This window comes from Aquarana catesbeiana, linkage group LG06 (assembly GCF_042186555.1).
Source record: "Aquarana catesbeiana isolate 2022-GZ linkage group LG06, ASM4218655v1, whole genome shotgun sequence".
NCBI classification, from domain to species: domain Eukaryota; kingdom Metazoa; phylum Chordata; class Amphibia; order Anura; family Ranidae; genus Aquarana; species Aquarana catesbeiana.
The window spans coordinates 104,858,372-104,876,078 of NC_133329.1; the positions used below are offsets into that span (position 1 = coordinate 104,858,372).

Consider the following 17,707-nt stretch of genomic DNA (forward strand, 5'->3'; position numbering starts at 1 on the left):
GAGCAGAAGTTCTCCTCTCCCTCCCTGCAATCTTCGGGGACACGTCGCAGGTCCCAGAAGATTGCCCGGTCACTGAGGAGGCGCACGTGCAGTGTGCACCCAGCTGTGAAGCCGCAAGCTGTCGCAGATGTGTGCCCACACTTGTGATGCCCGTGCAGGAGAGAACCGATGGTTTGAGCGGCTACATCGCTGGATCGTGGGACAGGTGAGTGTGTGCTTATTAAAAGTCAGCAGCTACAAAAACAACTGGAACTCCACTTTAATATCACTTTAACACATCCCAAAAGCTCAAAATGCATTAAAAACACATAAAAAACACGCATAAAAAAATAAATAAAACACAGAACACACCGGGCTTAAAAAATGCATCAACCGCACATGCATAGATGTGAACCTTGCCTAAGTGCTGATTTAGATCTATGCATTGTGTTATTGCATGTATTATTGCATCATATAGCAATACATATTACATGCATTGATGAGCTGCCTTTTATTTTGAATAGCACCCCAATGAACCTCACCTATTTAGATATATTTAAACGAAATAGGCACAAGGTATGTTTAGATAAGAGAACATTTTTTATTTTTACCAAAAACCTGGAAAGTCTCCTGACAGTCACACATATACAGTGCCTTGAAAAAGTATTCATACCCCTTGACATTTTCCACATTTTGTCATGTTACAACCAAAAACATAAATGTATTTTATTGGGATTTTATGTGATAGACCAACCCAAAATGGCACATAATTGTGAAGTGGAAGGAAAATGATAAACGGTTTTCCAAATAAATATGTGAAAAGTGTGGGGTGCATTTATATTCAGCCCCCTGTACTCCAATACCCCTAACTAAAATCTAGCGGAACCAATCGCCTTCAGATGTCACCTAATTAGTAAATAGAGTCCACCTGTGTGTAATTTAATCTCAGTATAAATACAGCTGTTCTATGAAGCCCTCAGAGGTTTGTTAGACTAAGAACCTTAGTGAACAAACAGCATCATGAAGGCCAAAGAACACACCAGACAGGTCAGGGATAAAGTTGTGGAGAAGTTTAAAGCAAGATTAGGTTATAAAAAAATATCCCAAGCTTTGAATATCTCACAGAGCACTGTTCAATCTGTCATCTGAAAATGGAAAGAGTATGGCACAACTGCAAACCTACCAAGACATGACCGTCCACCTAAACTGACAGGCCGGGCAAGGAGAGCATTAATCAGAGAAGCAGCCAAAAGGCCCATGGTAACTCTGGAGGAGCTGCAGAGATCCACAGCTCAGGTGGGAGAATCTTTCCACAGAACAACTATTAGCTGTGCACTCCACAAATCTGACCTTTATGGAAGAGTGGCAAGAAGAAAGCCATAGTTGAAAGAAAGACATAAAAAGTCCTGTTTGCAGTTTGCGAGAAGTCATGTGGGGGACACAGAAAACATGTGGAAGAGGGTGCTCTGGTCAGATGAGACCAAAAGTGAACTTTTTGGCTTACAAGGAAAACGCTATGTGTGGCGGAAAACTAACACTGCACATCACCCTGGACACACCATACCCACTGTGAAACATGGTGGTGGCAGCATCATGTTGTGGGGATGCTTTTCTTCAGCAGGGACAGGAAAGCTGGTCAGAGTTGGTGGGAAGATGGATGGAGCCAAATAAAGGGCAATCTTAGAATAAAACCGCAAAAGTCTTGAGACTAGGGCAGGACAATGACCCTAAATATACAGCCAGAGCTACAATGGAACGGTTTAGATCAAAGCATATTCATGTGTTAGAATAGCCCAGTCAAAGTCCAGACTTAAATCCAATTGAGAATCTGTGGCAAGACTTGAAAATTACTGTTCACAGACGCTCTCCATCCAATCTGACAGAGCTTGAGCTATTTTGCAAAGAAGAATGGGCAAAAATGTCACTCTATAGATGAGCAAAGCTGGTAGAGACATCCCCAAAAAGACTTGCAGCTGTAATTGCAGAGAAAGGTGGTTCTACAAAGTATTGACTCAGGGGGGCTGAATACAAATGTACACCACACTTTTCACATATTTATTTGTAAAAAATGTTGAAAACCATTTATCATTTTCCTTCCACTTCACAATTATGTGCCACTTTGTGTTGGTCTATCACATAAAATCCCAATAAAATACATTTATGTTTTTGGTTGTAACATGACAAAATGTGGACAATTTCAAGGGGTATGAATACTTTTTCAAGGCACTGTAGATTTAGCATTAGGTACAGAAGGGGTAAGCAGTGACTTCTTCTATGATTAGATCTTCCCCCATCATCAGAAGAAATACAGTTATATACATAAGCTTACTTGCATAATGTCAGCATATTTTAGGTCTGGTTAGGGAACAAATGTTCCATGTAAAGGACATATTTGGAACGGGGAATTTCCTGGCTGCAGGTTCCTCTAGATACACAGCACAGACTATAAATAGTTTTCGGGTTTTGTTTTCCTCAATTGTTCACCTAAATGAGCAAAAAGCTTTGGAAATGCGCAGAGGACTGCTGGGGCTAAATTTATCGTAGCGGCAGCAGAAGAAAACGCCATGCTGTTCCAATTAGAGGGAAATCTGCATGTTCTAAAGCTGCCTACAGATTTTCGGCACGCTGCATGGCCATTAGCTGAGAACGATCTTTCCAACTAAAGATCTTCCTTAGAAACATAGAACTTTGCATCAGTCAAACTTGTGTCCATGGAAGGGGAAATATATACAATAAGCTTACTTATGAATGGCAGCAGTGCAGAGCAAGTGACCCCCTGTGGTCAGTGAACAATGTGGCGGCTCCTTTGCTCAAGACTACAAAGATCACCACTATCATTGTAGTAGCACCAACTACTACAGTGACTGACAGCTTCCATAGCAGTCCATCAGCTATAAAATATGCTTACTTACATTGTGCCAAGCTGAACCATTGTAACTGCAATTAAGATCACACCTGGAGTTCTACATTAAGGAGCTAATCCCAGACCTGCCATTGTTCTTCTTGCTTCAATGCTTGGCAGTCCCTGGTCTAGGACAGTAACATGCATATCAGGGAATGGATGCTTGGAGTTCACTATAGCAGCTTCCAAGAAATATGTATACCTACGCTGGTCCAAGCTGGACCAATATAACTAAGTAGTTAAGATCATACCTGGAGCTCTGCTTCAAATAATAAAACATACACAGTATCTCACTAAAGTGAGTACGCCCCTCACATTTTTGCAAATATGTTATTCTATCTTTTCATGTGACAACACTGAAGAAATGACACTTTGCTACAATGTAAAGTAGTGAGTGTACAGTTTGTATAAGGGTCCTTTCACATGGGAAGGATCCGTGATGATTCGCCCCGTGAACATCCACTTGCTCAGCGGGGATCGCTCAGTTGATCCCCGCTAAACCGGCGGATGACAGGGCGGGGACCGTGCAGGGATCCCGATCCCCTTCCCTTATGGGGGGGGATCGGATGAACACAGACCGTCTGTCCATGTTCATCTGATCTGCTCTGCAGACGGATAGAAAAATAGGATTTTCCTCCGTCTGCAGAATCGGACCATAGCGGGGACGGATGATATCGGGTGTCCTCGAATGTTTATCCGCGGCCACCCGCTATCCCATAGGGATGCATGTATGTCTGTATTTCATCCGAAAACGGATGGATGAAATACGGACATACTGTCCGTACGTGTGAAAGGGGTCTAACAGTGTAAATTTGCCGTCCCTTCAAAATAACTCAACACACAGCCATTAATGTCTAAACCGCTGGCAACAAAAGTGAGTACACCCCTAAGTAAAAATGTCCAAATTGGCCCCAATTAGACATTTTCCCTCCCCGGTGTCATGTGATTCGTTAGTGTTACAAGGTCTCAGGTGTGAATGGGGAGCAGGTGTGTTAAATTTGGTGTTATCGCTCTCACTCTCTCATACTGCTCACTGGAAGTTCAACATGGCACCTCATGGCAAAGAACTCTCTGAGGATCTAGAAAAAAGAATTATTACTCTACATAAAGATGGCCTAGGCTTTAAGACCCTGAAACTGAGCTGCAGCACGGTGGCCAAGACCATACAGCGGTTTAACAGGACAGGTTCTACTCAGAACAGACCTCGCCATGGTCGACCAAAGAAGTTGAGTGCACGTGCTCAGCCTCATATCCAGAGGTTGTCTTTGGGAAATAGATGTATGAGTGCTGCCAGCATCGCTGCAGACGTTGAAGGGGTTGGGGGTCAGCCTGTCAGTGTTTAGACCATACGCCACACACTGCATCAAATTGGTCTGCATGGCTGTCATCCCAGAAGGAAGCCTCTTCTAAAGATGATGTACAAGAAAGCCTGCAAACATTTTGCTGAAGACAAGCAGTCTAAGGACATGGGATTACTGGAACCATGTCTGTGGTCTGATGAGACCAAGATAAACTTATTTGGTTCAGATGGTGTCACGTGTGTGTGGCGGCAACCAGGTGAGGAGTACAAAGACAAGTGTGTCTTGCCTACAGTCAAGCATGGTGGTGGGAGTGTCATGGTCTGCATTTGCACAGGGGGCCATCCATTTGCTGTGCCTTCCTTCTGGTTTTTTAATTGATGTTGGGAGTGTCATGGTCTGGGGCTGCATGAGTGCTGCCGGCACTGGGGAACTACAGTTCATTGAGGGAATCATGAATGCCAACATGTACTGTGACATACTGAAGCAGAGCATGATCCCCTCCCTTCAGAGACTGGGCCGCAGGGCAGTATTCCAACATGATAACGACCCCAAACACACCTCCAAGATGACCACTGCCTTGCTAAAGAAGCTGAGGGTAAATGTGATGGACTGGCCAAGCATGTCTCCAGACCTAAACCCTATTGAGTATCTGTGGGGCATCCTCAAACAGAAAGTGGAGGAGAGCAAGATCTCTAACATCCACCAGCTCTGTGATGTCGTCATGGAGGAGTGGAAGAGAACTCCAGTAACAACCTGTGAAGCTCTGGTGAACTCCATGCCCAAGAGGGTTAAGGCAGTGTTGGAAAATAATGGTGGCCACACAATATATTGACACTTTGGGCCCAATTTGGACATTTTCACTTAGGGGTGTACTCACTTTTGTTGCTAGCGGTTTAGACATTAATGGCTGTGTGTTGAGTTATTTTGAGGGGACAGAAAATTTACACTGTTATACAAGCTGTACACTCACTACTTTACATTGTAACAAAGTGTCATTTCTTCAGTGTTGTCACATGAAAAGATAGAATAAAATATTTACAAAAATGTGAGGGGTGTACTCACTTTTGTGAGAAATTGTACATACACACTATATACACACACACTCACTGGCCAATTTATTAGGTACACCTGTTCAATTGCTTGGTAACACAAATTGCTAATCAGCCAATCACATGGCAGCAACTCAATGCATTTAGGCATCTAGAGGTGGTGAAGACGACCTGCTGAAGTTCAAACTGAGCATCAGAATGGGGAAGAAAGGGGATTTAAAGTTCCACTGTTTTGTAAGTTTCTTAAAAGTCAGCAGCTACAAAAAGTGTAGCTGCTGACTTTTAATAAACACATAATCACCTGTCCCACGGTCCAGCAATGCGGCCACCCAAAGCCTCACTCCTCTCCCCCTCCTCTCCGCGGCGCCGTCATTATTACTGTGCGGATCCAGCTGTGATAGCTTGCGGCTTCACAGCCAGGCACGCATTGCGCATGTCGCACTGTGCTCTTCTAGTGGTCAGGCAATCTTCTGAGAACTGTGACGTGTCCCAGAAGATTGCAGAGGGGGGGGGGGCACTTAGGGGAGAGGAGGTGTCGCCTAGGCAGCTAAACGATGGAAGGAGGAAGTAGGACAGGAAGTACCTGTCAAAACCAGATATCCCCTCCCAAAAAAAAAGACATGCCAAATATGGCATGTAAGGGGGTCAGGAGTGCTTAAAGCGGACATTCTACTTTTGGGTGGAACTCCGCTTTAAGTGACTTTGAATGTGGCATGGTTGTTGGTGCCAGACGGGTTGGTCTGAGTATTTCAAAAACTGCTGATCTACTGGGATTTTCACACACAACCATCTCTAGGGATTACAGAGAATCGTCCGAAAAAAGAGAAAAAAATTCAGTGAGCGGCAGTTGTGTGGAAGAAAATGCCTTGTTGATGTCAGAGGAGAATGAGCAGACTGGATCGAGATGATAGAAAGGTAACAGTAACTCAAATAACCAAGGTAGGCAGAATACAATCTTTGAATGCACAACACATCGAACCTTGAAGCAGATGGGCTACAGCAGCAGAAAACCACACCGAGTGCCACTCCCCTCAGCTAAGAACAGGAAACTGAGGCTACAATTCGCACAGGATCACCAAAATTGGACAATATTGCCTGGTTTGATGAGTCTTGATTTCAGCTGCGAAATTCTGATGGTAGGGTCAGAATTTGGCATAAACAACATGAAAGCGCATGGATCCATCCTGCCTTGTATCGATGGTTCAGGCTGGTGGTGTAATGGTGTGGGGGATATTTTCTTGGCAGTGGCGTTGTTAGGTGGGTGCGGGGGGTGCGGTCCGCACCCGGGTGACACCCGCCAGAGGGGTGACACCCGTAGGTAGGGGCACGCACCGCTAACACTGCCCGCTGCCCTGATCTGCTCCACGGGACTTGCGCTGTGTCCCTCAGCACAGCGGACTGAAGCCGCCTCCCCCTCCTCTCTGTTTACATTCACACAGGAGGAGGAGGAGCCCGAGGGACACACAAGGCTGTGACTGCTGTGTGTATCATCCGCGCTGTTCTGAGGTCTGTAAACTTCATGTATACAATACAGTATGTGGGTGGACATGTGCAGGGGGGATTCTATACTGAGGGGTGTCTATACTAATGGGGGGCTTTGCACTGGGGGGATTCTATACTAATGGGGGGCTCTGCACTGGGAGGATTCTATACTAATGGGGGGCTCTGCACTGGGGGGTGTCTATACTAATGGGGGGCTCTGCACTGAGGGGGGATTCTATACTAATGAGGGGCTCTGCACTGGAGGGTGTCTATACTAATGAGGGGCTCTGCACTGGAGGGTGTCTATACTAATGGGGGGCTCTGCACTGGGGGGATTCTATACTAATGGGGGGCTCTGCACTGGGGGGTGTCTATACTAATGGGGGGCTCTGCACTGGGGGGATTCTATACTAATGGGGGGCTCTGCACTGGGGGGATTCTATACTAATGGGGCCTCTGCACTGGGGGGATTCTATACTAATGGGGGGCTCTGCACTGGGGGGATTCTATACTAATGGGGGGCTCTGCACTGGGGGGATTCTATACTAATGGGGGGCTCTGCACTGGGGGGTGTCTATACTAATGGGGGCTCTGCACTGGGGGGTGTCTATACTAATGGGGGCTCTGCACTGGGGGGATTCTATACTAATGGGGCCTCTGCACTGGGGGGATTCTATACTAATGGGGCCTCTGCACTGGGGGGATTCTATACTAATGGGGCTCTGCACTGGGGGGATTCTATACTAATGGGGCCTCTGCACTGGGGGGATTCTATACAAATGGGGCCTCTGCACTGGGGGGATTCTATACTAATGGGGGCTCTGCACTGGGGGATTCTATACTAATGGGGGCTCTCCACTGGAGGGATTCTATACTAATGGGGGCTCTGCACTGGGGGGGTGTCTATACTAATGGGGGGCTCTGCACTGGGGGGATTCTATACTAATGGGGCCTCTGCACTGGGGGGATTCTATACTAATGGGGCCTCTGCACTGGGGGGATTCTATACTAATGGGGGCTCTGCACTGGGGGATTCTATACTAATGGGGGCTCTGCACTGGGGGGATTCTATACTAATGGGGGCTCTGCACTGGGGGATTCTATACTAATGGGGGGCTCTGCACTGAGGGGGATTCTATACTAATGAGGGGCTCTGCACTGGAGGGTGTCTATACTAATGGGGGGCTCTGCACTGGGGGGATTCTATACTAATGGGGGGCTCTGCACTGGGGGGTGTCTATACTAATGGGGGCTCTGCACTGGGGGGATTCTATACTAATGGGGCCTCTGCACTGGGGGGATTCTATACTAATGGGGCCTCTGCACTGGGGGGATTCTATACTAATGGGGGGCTCTGCACTGGGGGGATTCTATACTAATGGGGGGCTCTGCACTGGGGGGTGTCTATACTAATGGGGGCTCTGCACTGGGGGGTGTCTATACTAATGGGGGCTCTGCACTGGGGGGATTCTATACTAATGGGGCCTCTGCACTGGGGGGATTCTATACTAATGGGGCCTCTGCACTGGGGGGATTCTATACTAATGGGGCCTCTGCACTGGGGGGATTCTATACTAATGGGGCTCTGCACTGGGGGGATTCTATACTAATGGGGCCTCTGCACTGGGGGGATTCTATACTAATGGGGGCTCTGCACTGGGGGATTCTATACTAATGGGGGCTCTCCACTGGAGGGATTCTATACTAATGGGGGCTCTGCACTGGGGGGGTGTCTATACTAATGGGGGGCTCTGCACTGGGGGGATTCTATACTAATGGGGCCTCTGCACTGGGGGGATTCTATACTAATGGGGCCTCTGCACTGGGGGGATTCTATACTAATGGGGCCTCTGCACTGGGGGGATTCTATACTAATGGGGGCTCTGCACTGGGGGATTCTATACTAATGGGGGCTCTGCACTGGGGGGATTCTATACTAATGGGGGCTCTGCACTGGGGGATTCTACACTAATGGGGGCTCTGCACTGGGGGATTCTACACTAATGGGGGCTCTGCACTGGGGGATTCTACACTAATGGGGGCTCTGCACTGGGGGGGATTCTATACTAATGGGGGCTCTGCACTGGGGGTATTCTATACTAATGGGGGCTCTGCACTGGGGGGATTCTATACTAATGGGGGCTCTGCACTGGGGGATTCTATACTAATGGGGGCTCTGCCCTGGGGGGATTCTATACTAATGGGAGGATTTGCACTGAGGGGGATTCTATACTAATGGGGGCTCTGCACTGGGGGATTCTATACTAATGGGGGCTCTGCACTGAGGGGGATTCTATACTAATGGGGCCTCTGCACTGAGGGGGATTCTATACTAATGGGGCCTCTGCACTGAGGGGGATTCTATACTAATGGGGCCTCTGCACTGGGGGGATTCTATACTAATGGGAGGCTCTGCACTGAGGGGGATTCTATACTAATGGGGGGCTCTGCACTGGGGGGATTCTATACTAATGGGAGGCTCTGCACTGAGGGGGATTCTATACTAATGGGGCCTCTGCACTGGGGGGATTCTATACTAATGGGGGCTCTGCACTGAGGGGATTCTATACTAATGGGGGCTCTGCACTGAGTGGGGATTCTATACTGATGGGGGTCAGCACTGAGGGGGGTGTATGTACTGATGGGGCGGTCTGCACTGAGGTGGGAGGTTGATACTGATGGAGGGGGGTCTGCAGACTCTGCACTGAGGGAGGGTTTCTGTACTGATGGGGGGGTCAGTACTTAGTGGGGGGGTCTATACTGAGGAAAGGGGGTCTGCACTGAGCGGGGGTCTGTACTGATGGAGGGGGTCTGTACTGAGGGAGGGGAGTCTGTACTTAGTGGGGGGTCTATATTGATGGAAGGGGGTCTGTACTGAGGGAGGGGGGCTATATTGATGGACTGGAGTCTGTAGTTAGTGGAGGGGGGTCTGTACTGAGGTAGTTGGTGGAGGGGGGTGACACCAATTTTTTCGGCACCGGGTGACACCAACCCTAGTGACGCCACTGTTTCTTGGCACACTTTGGGCCCCTTAGTACCAATTGAGCATCGTTTAAACACCACGGCCTACCTGAGTATTGTTGCTGACTATCTCCATCCCTTTATGACTACAGTGTACCCATCTTCTGATGGCCCCTTCCAGCAGGATAATACACCATGTCACAAAGATTCAATCATCTCACCACTGGTTTCTTGAACATGACAATGAGGTCACTGTACTCCAATGGCCACCAGATATCAATCTAACAGAGCACCTTTGGGATGTGGTGGAACGGGAGATTCCCATCATGGATGCGAAGCCCACAAATCTGCAGCAACTGTGTGATGCTATCATGTCACTATGGACCAAAATCTCTGAGGAATGTTTCCAACACCTCGTGGAATCTATGCCACGAAGAATAAAGGCAAAAGGGGGTCCAACCCGGTACAAGCAAGGTGTACCTAATAAAGGTGTGTGTGTAAAAGGTCCTCTGTAATCTTTCCAGTGGACAGTTCAGATAAAATAAGTTACTTCCACCTATCACAGTCACTTCCTTGTGACATGGGGTGGATCCTGGCTATACAACACTGAGCTATATATCAGTCACTGACATTCTGATAACTAGATAACCTGTAGAGCTCCTGGGGAACTACAACTCTCAGCCTACACCGCCACCTACAGCTCATAGGAACTTGTAGCCGATCACATGATGTAAATACACAGCAGTGCTGATTTACATCTATGAACTGCAGGAAGGTGCAAATTACTGCAATGCACATTCCATGCGTTGACACGTTCATTTTATTAGCACTGCAGCACACATGCATTACAGGGGATGCACCATGGAGATTTGTAGCACAATTTAGAGACCGGTCGAATCTTTTGGTGGTTCGCAAGTCTATTGATTTCAATTAACCGCCTGAATGCAACGCATGTGAACGTCTAACCTAAGGATCGATTCACACTAATGCGTTTTTTAATGCATTTTGCAGAAATGCATGGAAATTTTTTAACATGGGTTCCTATGGAACATCTTCACATCAATGCATTTTTGTGCCTCTGCGTTTTTGGAAAGGGTATTTTATATGCAAAAAGCAGAGTTTTGCATGTAATAGAATTCAATGGACCCGCATCCAGAACACAAGTACTGCGTTTTTGCAGCGATTTGCGTTTTTTTTTTTTTTTTTATTTTTTTTTTTTTACACTGTATATAGCAGTAAAAAAAAAAAAGTGAAAAAAAAAGCAAAACGCAAATTGCAGCAAAAACGCACCAAAGCACTGCAGAAACGCTCAAAAGCAACATGCATAGATGTGAATCGAGCCTAAGAGCCGATTCACATCTGTGCGTTTCACATGTCATTGAACTCCGTAGAATGTGCGTTTTGGTCAAAGCGCATCAAAGATGCAGCATGGACTTTTCGTTTTGAATGCACCGCACCTAAAAAAAACGCACAGGCGTGAGCCTAACATGCGTTGGCACGCTGTACAAATGTAAAATGGTCACCAGCTGTCAGCTCAGGGACTCTGCCTTCAGTAAGGCAGGGCGAGCAGCACTGTGTGCAGAGTTCAGTAACCCATAGCAACTGCTGTAAGTCAATGCTTAGCGGTTGCTATGGGTTACCACCCCCCTGCACCAGTTTGTTACATAAACCGATAGGATTTACACCCTATCAGTCCGTGAGGAGCTGTGAGCCGGGGATCACCTCCATAGGTGTATTCTCCTTATATGGTCATATGGATGAGCTCACCCATGGGTGCCCCTTTGCCCCTCCCCCAATGCACAAGTTTAACCCCATCCTGCCCTTACCCAGCTGCATTCATGACACATGGCAGTGCAAGTCAGGGCAGAACTCCTCAGACTGTGCACACACTCCCTGCCTCCCAATGCATTAACCCTTCAAGGTGCACACATCCCACACTGCTGTCACCCATCAGAGACCCCCTCACCTCCTTTTTGGGGATCTTCGGGATGCAGTTCTTGAATTTAGATGGCTTGAACCGATTCATATTGTTGCAGACAGGCTGTTCCCCTCCCAATGACTGTCACAGCCTGTTCCTGAGTGCCCGTGTCCGCCCCTGAATCTCTGCCTCCGGCACAGTGTCTGTGTCTTCCTCTCTCACTCTCTTCTCTCCCTGGAGTCCCTCCCAGCCCAAGAGACAGCGTCCAGCGATCACATCGGCGATCGATTGCTCCTGGCGGCTCGGGACAGTTTCCGCGTCTGTCATCCTCTAGACATGCCTGTCAGTGTTATTGTTGCTATGGAGACAGATTCTGCACGTGGTACAGAGTTGTCAATATTAAATGGGCTCTTCACTTTTTGTTTATTATCATTATTGTTATACAGATTTTATATAGCGCCAACAGTTTGCACAGCACTTTACTAACTAATTAACCACTTAAAGAGGAAGTAAACCCTGATGTGTTTTACTTCCTCTTTTGCTCGCTGCAAAGCCTGCAAATGAAAAGCATGTTGGGCAAATGAAAAGCATGATGGGCTAGTATGCATTGCATACTAGCCCATTATGTGCCACTTACCTGCAGAAGAATCCAGCGATGTCCCCTGTGTAGGCAGCGTCCATCTTCTGGCCCTTCTTCCTTCCGGGCCATGGACTCCGGCTCTGTGATTCGCCGGAGCCGTGTGATGTCACTGAGCCGCGATTAACAGCACAGGCTAGGGAAGAAACGGCACTTAGTTTCGTTTCTTCCCCGCGCATGCGCCGTTGGAATTTTCGGCGGACTACAAGTGAAATATCTCCTAAATGGCGCACGTTTAGGAGATATTTCCACTACCTATAGGTAAGCCTAATTCTAGGCTTACCTATATACCCTGTTTCCCGGAAAATAAGACCTAGCGTGATTGTCGGTGATGGCTGCAATATAAGCCCTACCCCCCCAAATAAGCCCTACCCTGTTTCCCCGAAAATAAGCCCTACTCTGAAAAAAAAGACCTACAAGGACTTTAACTAGGGCTTTTTTGGGGGGTAGGGCTTATATTGCAGCCATCACCGACATTCATGCTAGGTCTTATTTTTGGGGAAACAGGGTAGGTAGAAGTCCAAAAAGTGGGTTTACAACCATTTTAAGGCCCCTTTCACACTGGGGCGGGGGTGGCGTCGGCGGTAAAGCGCCGCTATTGTAAGCGGCGCTTTACCGTCGGTATTCGCCTGCTAGCGGGGCGGTTTTACCCCCGCTGCCAGCCGGGAAAGGGTTAAAAACCGCCGCAAAGCACCTCTGCAGAGGCGCTTTGCCGCGGTATAGCCGCGCTGTCCCGTTGATTTCAATGGGCAGGAGCGGTGAAGGAGCGGTATAAACTCCGCTCCTTCACCGCTCCGAAGATGCTGCTAGCAGGACATTTTTTCCCGTCCTGCTAGCGCACCGCTCCAGTGTGAAAGCCCCGAGGGCTTTCACACTGGAGACAAAGCAGCGGCACTTTCGGGTCGGTTTGCAGGCGCTATTATTAGCGCAATATCGCCTGCAAACCGCTTCAGTGTGAAAGGACCCTAAGGAGCCTCTTTCTGAGATTTGTTGTTTACAAGTTAAAAACAGGTTTTTTTTGCTAGAAAATTACTTAGCACCCCCAAACATTATACATTTTCTCTCTAACACCCTAGAGAATAAAATGGCGGTTGTTGCAATACTTTCTGTCACACCGTATTTGCGCAGCGGTCTTACAAGCGCACTTTTTTTGAAAACAAGACAATTTTTTGAATTAAAAAATAAGACAATAGTAAAGTTAGTCCAATTTTTTTTCTGAAAGATAATGTTACGCTGAGTAAATTGATACCCAATATGTCACGCTTCAAAATTGCGCCCGCTCGTGGAATGGCGACAAGCGTTTACTCTTAAAAATCTCCATAGGAGACGTTTAAAAAATACTACAGGTTGCATGTTTTGAGTTACAGAGGAGGTCTAGGGCTAGAATTTTTGCTCTCGCTCTACCAATCGCGGCAATACCTCACATGTGTGGTTTGAATGCCCTTTTCATATGCGGGCGCTGCTCACGTATGCGTTCGCTTCTGCACGCGAGCTCGGTGGGACTGGGCACGTTTAAAAAAAAAAAAAATTCTTATTTATTTTACCTTTTATTTTTACACTGTTGTTTTTTGTTTTTTTTTTAAGTTGTGTCACTTTTATTCCTATTACAAGGAATGTAAACATCCCTTGTAATAGAAAAAAAGCATGACAGGTCCTCTTAAATATGAGATCTGGGGTCAAAAAGACCTCAAATCTCACTCCCCTCACTCATCTCCATACCCAGGAAGGAGAAGCATCCGATCGCCTCCGTCGCTACCGACGACTCAGGTAAAAATGATCTTGCGGCAAAACCGCCGCAGAGACCACTATTATCGGAAATGGCTGTTCCAATGTGTAAGGCAGCCAGGGAAGGAGGAGGGGGGGTCGTACTTCCGGGGGAACTCGCCGCAGCCAGGTCTCTCAGAAGAGGGGATGGGTACCTGTCAAAAACAGGTACCCGTTCCCCCCCGAAAGGTGCAAAATGTGGGAGGAGGCAGATTTTTGGGTACTTTTTGGGCACGGGTGGAACTCCGCTTTAAGCTCTGTCAAGTTTTATTGTTCTATGTGTCCCTGTATTTGTCCTGATCATCACTGTCACAGGATCAATTCCAAACAGAGTTTGAATTGCAACCAGAACAAGAATAAAGGGGAAATCTTCCAATGGGGGCACTTGTTTCGATGACACCTGTCTAAGGGCTCATTCATCCATGCTTTGCTCTCTGAAGAGCAGTCCAGGTTCGGATTGCTTTTCAGAGTGCATTTGACAGGCAGTGAGGAGGCATTGTATCGTCTCCTCATCTGCCTGCTTTAACCATTTGAAGCTCACACTATCGTGCCGCAACTACATGCATTGCATGCATTTGCAGGGATCTTGCTGAGCAGCTATATTCACTTGAATGGGTCACTAAGCCCATTGGAGGCAAAGCATCATACCCTTGGCATGTGTATACCCCTGGCCGCTGCCTCTGCAGCTAAAGGGGATAGTGGCTGAGGGGTGGTAAAAGTGCAGCTCAACTTTTGTGTTTTTACCTCCCCCCAACCGCTAGTATGACCGAGCCAATTCTTGAATCGGCTCTCGGATGCTGGTGCCACCATCTTGGCTAAGGGAAACCGGCAGTGAAGCTTCACGACTGGTTTCCTACTGTGCATACGCAAATCGTGCTGTGCTTTGTGAATGGACCAGCTGCAGGAAGAAGGAGGGGGGCTCACTTCGCCCACAGCAAAGTGAGCAGGAAGTGGGAGCTGGTACCTGTCAAAACCAGGTACCCACCCCCCCCCCCAAAGGTGTCAAAGGTGGTAGTGGAGGGGGGGGGGGAGGCAGACAAGTGGAGCTTCCCTTTTAGGTGGAGCTCTGCTTTAATTACATAGTAAGGCCTCTTGCACACTGCAGCTTGAAAATGCTCAGTACAGCATTTTTCTTTTGCTGATCTAAAATGCAATCCATTGTTTATATTGTGCCTGTGCATACAGGTGAGTAAACAAGCGCTACGTATTCATGAGTAAAAAAGAAAAATCTGCTTTGCCAGTGAGTACTTTTGCAGTTTTCATTTTTACAAATACTCACAAATACGCATGAATACGCACAAATACGTGCAAATGCCACGCTTCATGCTTGTGTGTGCATACACTCAAATACACACAAATACTAACAAGTGATATACAGCCCATCCTCGTGTTTTTTCTGTCAGCAATGTCTGATGCTCATACATCAATACAGTGTGCAAGAGGCCTTAGATTGGTCCAGCTTGGCACGATATAATTATGAATATCTCATACATGATGGACCCCTGTAGAAGTTGACGATCAGTCAAGAAGTTGGCGCTACCACAGTGATCGCTGTGATCTTTTGGGTCCTGTGCCAAGCAGCTGCCCCACTGTACACTAACCACAGGGGGACACTCATACGGCACTGCCACCATTTTCCAAATTCTTTGTATTTCTTTTTCTAATAGTTGGACTTTACAGGTACATATAGAGAAAACATGGAAGAGAAAAGGGTAACAGCGCTCTCTGCAGGGACAACTCAATCCATACACGAGGTCCACTCACAGGTGCCTAGTCTCGATGTATCCCATCACACCCCAATGTAACAAATAGTAAGAAGAGCCGGCAAGACTGTAATCCTTGAAGTGTTGTTTATTGGTACATCAGAGTGACAGTAAAACAATAGCGCTATATATAGAGAAAACAACAATAATTTGAAACATTACAAGTTTATTTCCACATATTTCTTAAAAAATATGGATTATTTGAGATCCTAAAATTATCAGAAAGATTATACAGTATAAATCCCACTGCAAAAAAAGTCACCCTATGACCATTCAGAAGTGGACGGACCTATTTACCCAACAATTGGCCTATATGATCATAATAACCATGTCATTTCATGCAGTCTATGTAATATTGGCTGAGGCCCTTGGCCCTTGGTGAAGCGTACTCTCTGTTTCAATGTGTTTCATGGATTAAATCTGCTTCTTCAGGACAGAATTGAAACATATTAGTGCACTAGACATAAAGAAAAACCAAAAAAAACAAAAAACAATCGGCTATAAAATCAGTGTAATCATAGATATATAAATCAAATGATTAGAATCGGTACTCATACTTAATAAACTTGAATTTGTCTAAACAAGCAAGGCGCTCTCTGATTCTGCACATCATCCAATCAGAGAACACCATGTATTCATTAAAAAAATACAAGGTGTTCTGTAAATGGTAATGATGTTGTGTGAGTGACTCTCTGTGGTCAGTATGCATTGTACAGCCGTAGTTCATTGCTCGGTGGTCACCGGTCTAGGACAGTCATAGGTAAATCAGGAGATTGATGTGAACAACACTATAGCAGTTCCCATACGTATATCCAACTCAACAGATTCTCCCTACGTTTCTTCAAGATCAATGTCACCGAGCCCCCGATTATGTCAGTTTTGACAAAACACGAAGAGAGGAGCCAAAGGTTGAGATGTCATCATGCATACGGAAGTGCACAGATCAAATCCTGGGCTTTGTTATTATACAGTGCTGTCACTTTACTTTATATGGCATAAAGAGGGGAGTTTGGGACTTTAAATGAGGCGCACTAGTCGCCTCCATCCCGGAGCGTCACCTGCGTGACTCCCCTTTGGGAGGGGGATGGTTTTGGCGCCAAACACTGAGCGATTCCTCAGCTCAGGTGCGGACGCCGCCCCTCTTCCCGCCGGGCTCACGCACGTGGCGTTGGCAGCATATATTTATATGTCCCCCAATCTGAATGGGCTGTTCATTTGGCCTGTCTCCGATTGGGGTCTCCACACACCAGCTGTTCTTCTCCTGCTGCTTGTGCTTTACCCTTAGCATCGGGTAAGTCTTCGGATATTGGGCTCACTCTCTCTGTTTTACCCCTGCTCTGCTTCACTGCACATCTTGTTTTATCCATCAGCCACTATTCATTTCTTACATTCCCTCTTTCACTAAGCACACCATTTATATCTGCACTAGTTATCATCTTAATTGTTTCACCATGATTTCCACAACATTATTTATTAAGATTATACATAAAGGTATCTATTACTATTAATTTCATAAATATCATCTACACCATATCAATATCATATACAACGGTATCCTTCGATACATTATTTTTACATTACTCAATATTATTAATTTGACTATTTCTATAATATTATCTACCGACATTATATACAAGGGTATCTTTGGGTACATTATCTACACATTATTCAATATCACTAATTTCATATTACGAATATTTACTATCTATAAATTGACATTTTGTTCCCAGATATCCCTTCATTTTGACAAGCTCTTCATTATTATTTCTGTCACATGGACACCATCCCATTATCCGGACACTGCCATTCCATCACCCGTTGCCATCCAGACATATTATGCTGCCTCAGCTCCCGTGCGGGGGTTTGTTGCCTCTGGCTCACTCCGTGACATTTGCCGTGCGTCTCACTCAGTGCCAGGGTTGGTAAGTGTATGTCTTCTGACCAGCCATGT

At 46.5% G+C, this 17,707-nt stretch overlaps 1 protein-coding gene across 1 annotated transcript in view; it reads right to left on the minus strand.

The window, feature by feature from the left end:
• CORO7 (coronin 7) overlaps positions 1 to 11,891 on the minus strand; it is a 317,064-nt gene extending 305,173 nt beyond the window's left edge. Inside the window, exon 1 of the mRNA XM_073636587.1 lies at positions 11,641 to 11,891. Coding sequence (XP_073492688.1) covers positions 11,641 to 11,700 — 60 coding nt within the window. The 5' untranslated portion in view covers positions 11,701 to 11,891. The remainder of the gene's footprint in view (positions 1 to 11,640) is intronic.
• Positions 11,892 to 17,707: the final 5,816 nt, after the last annotated feature.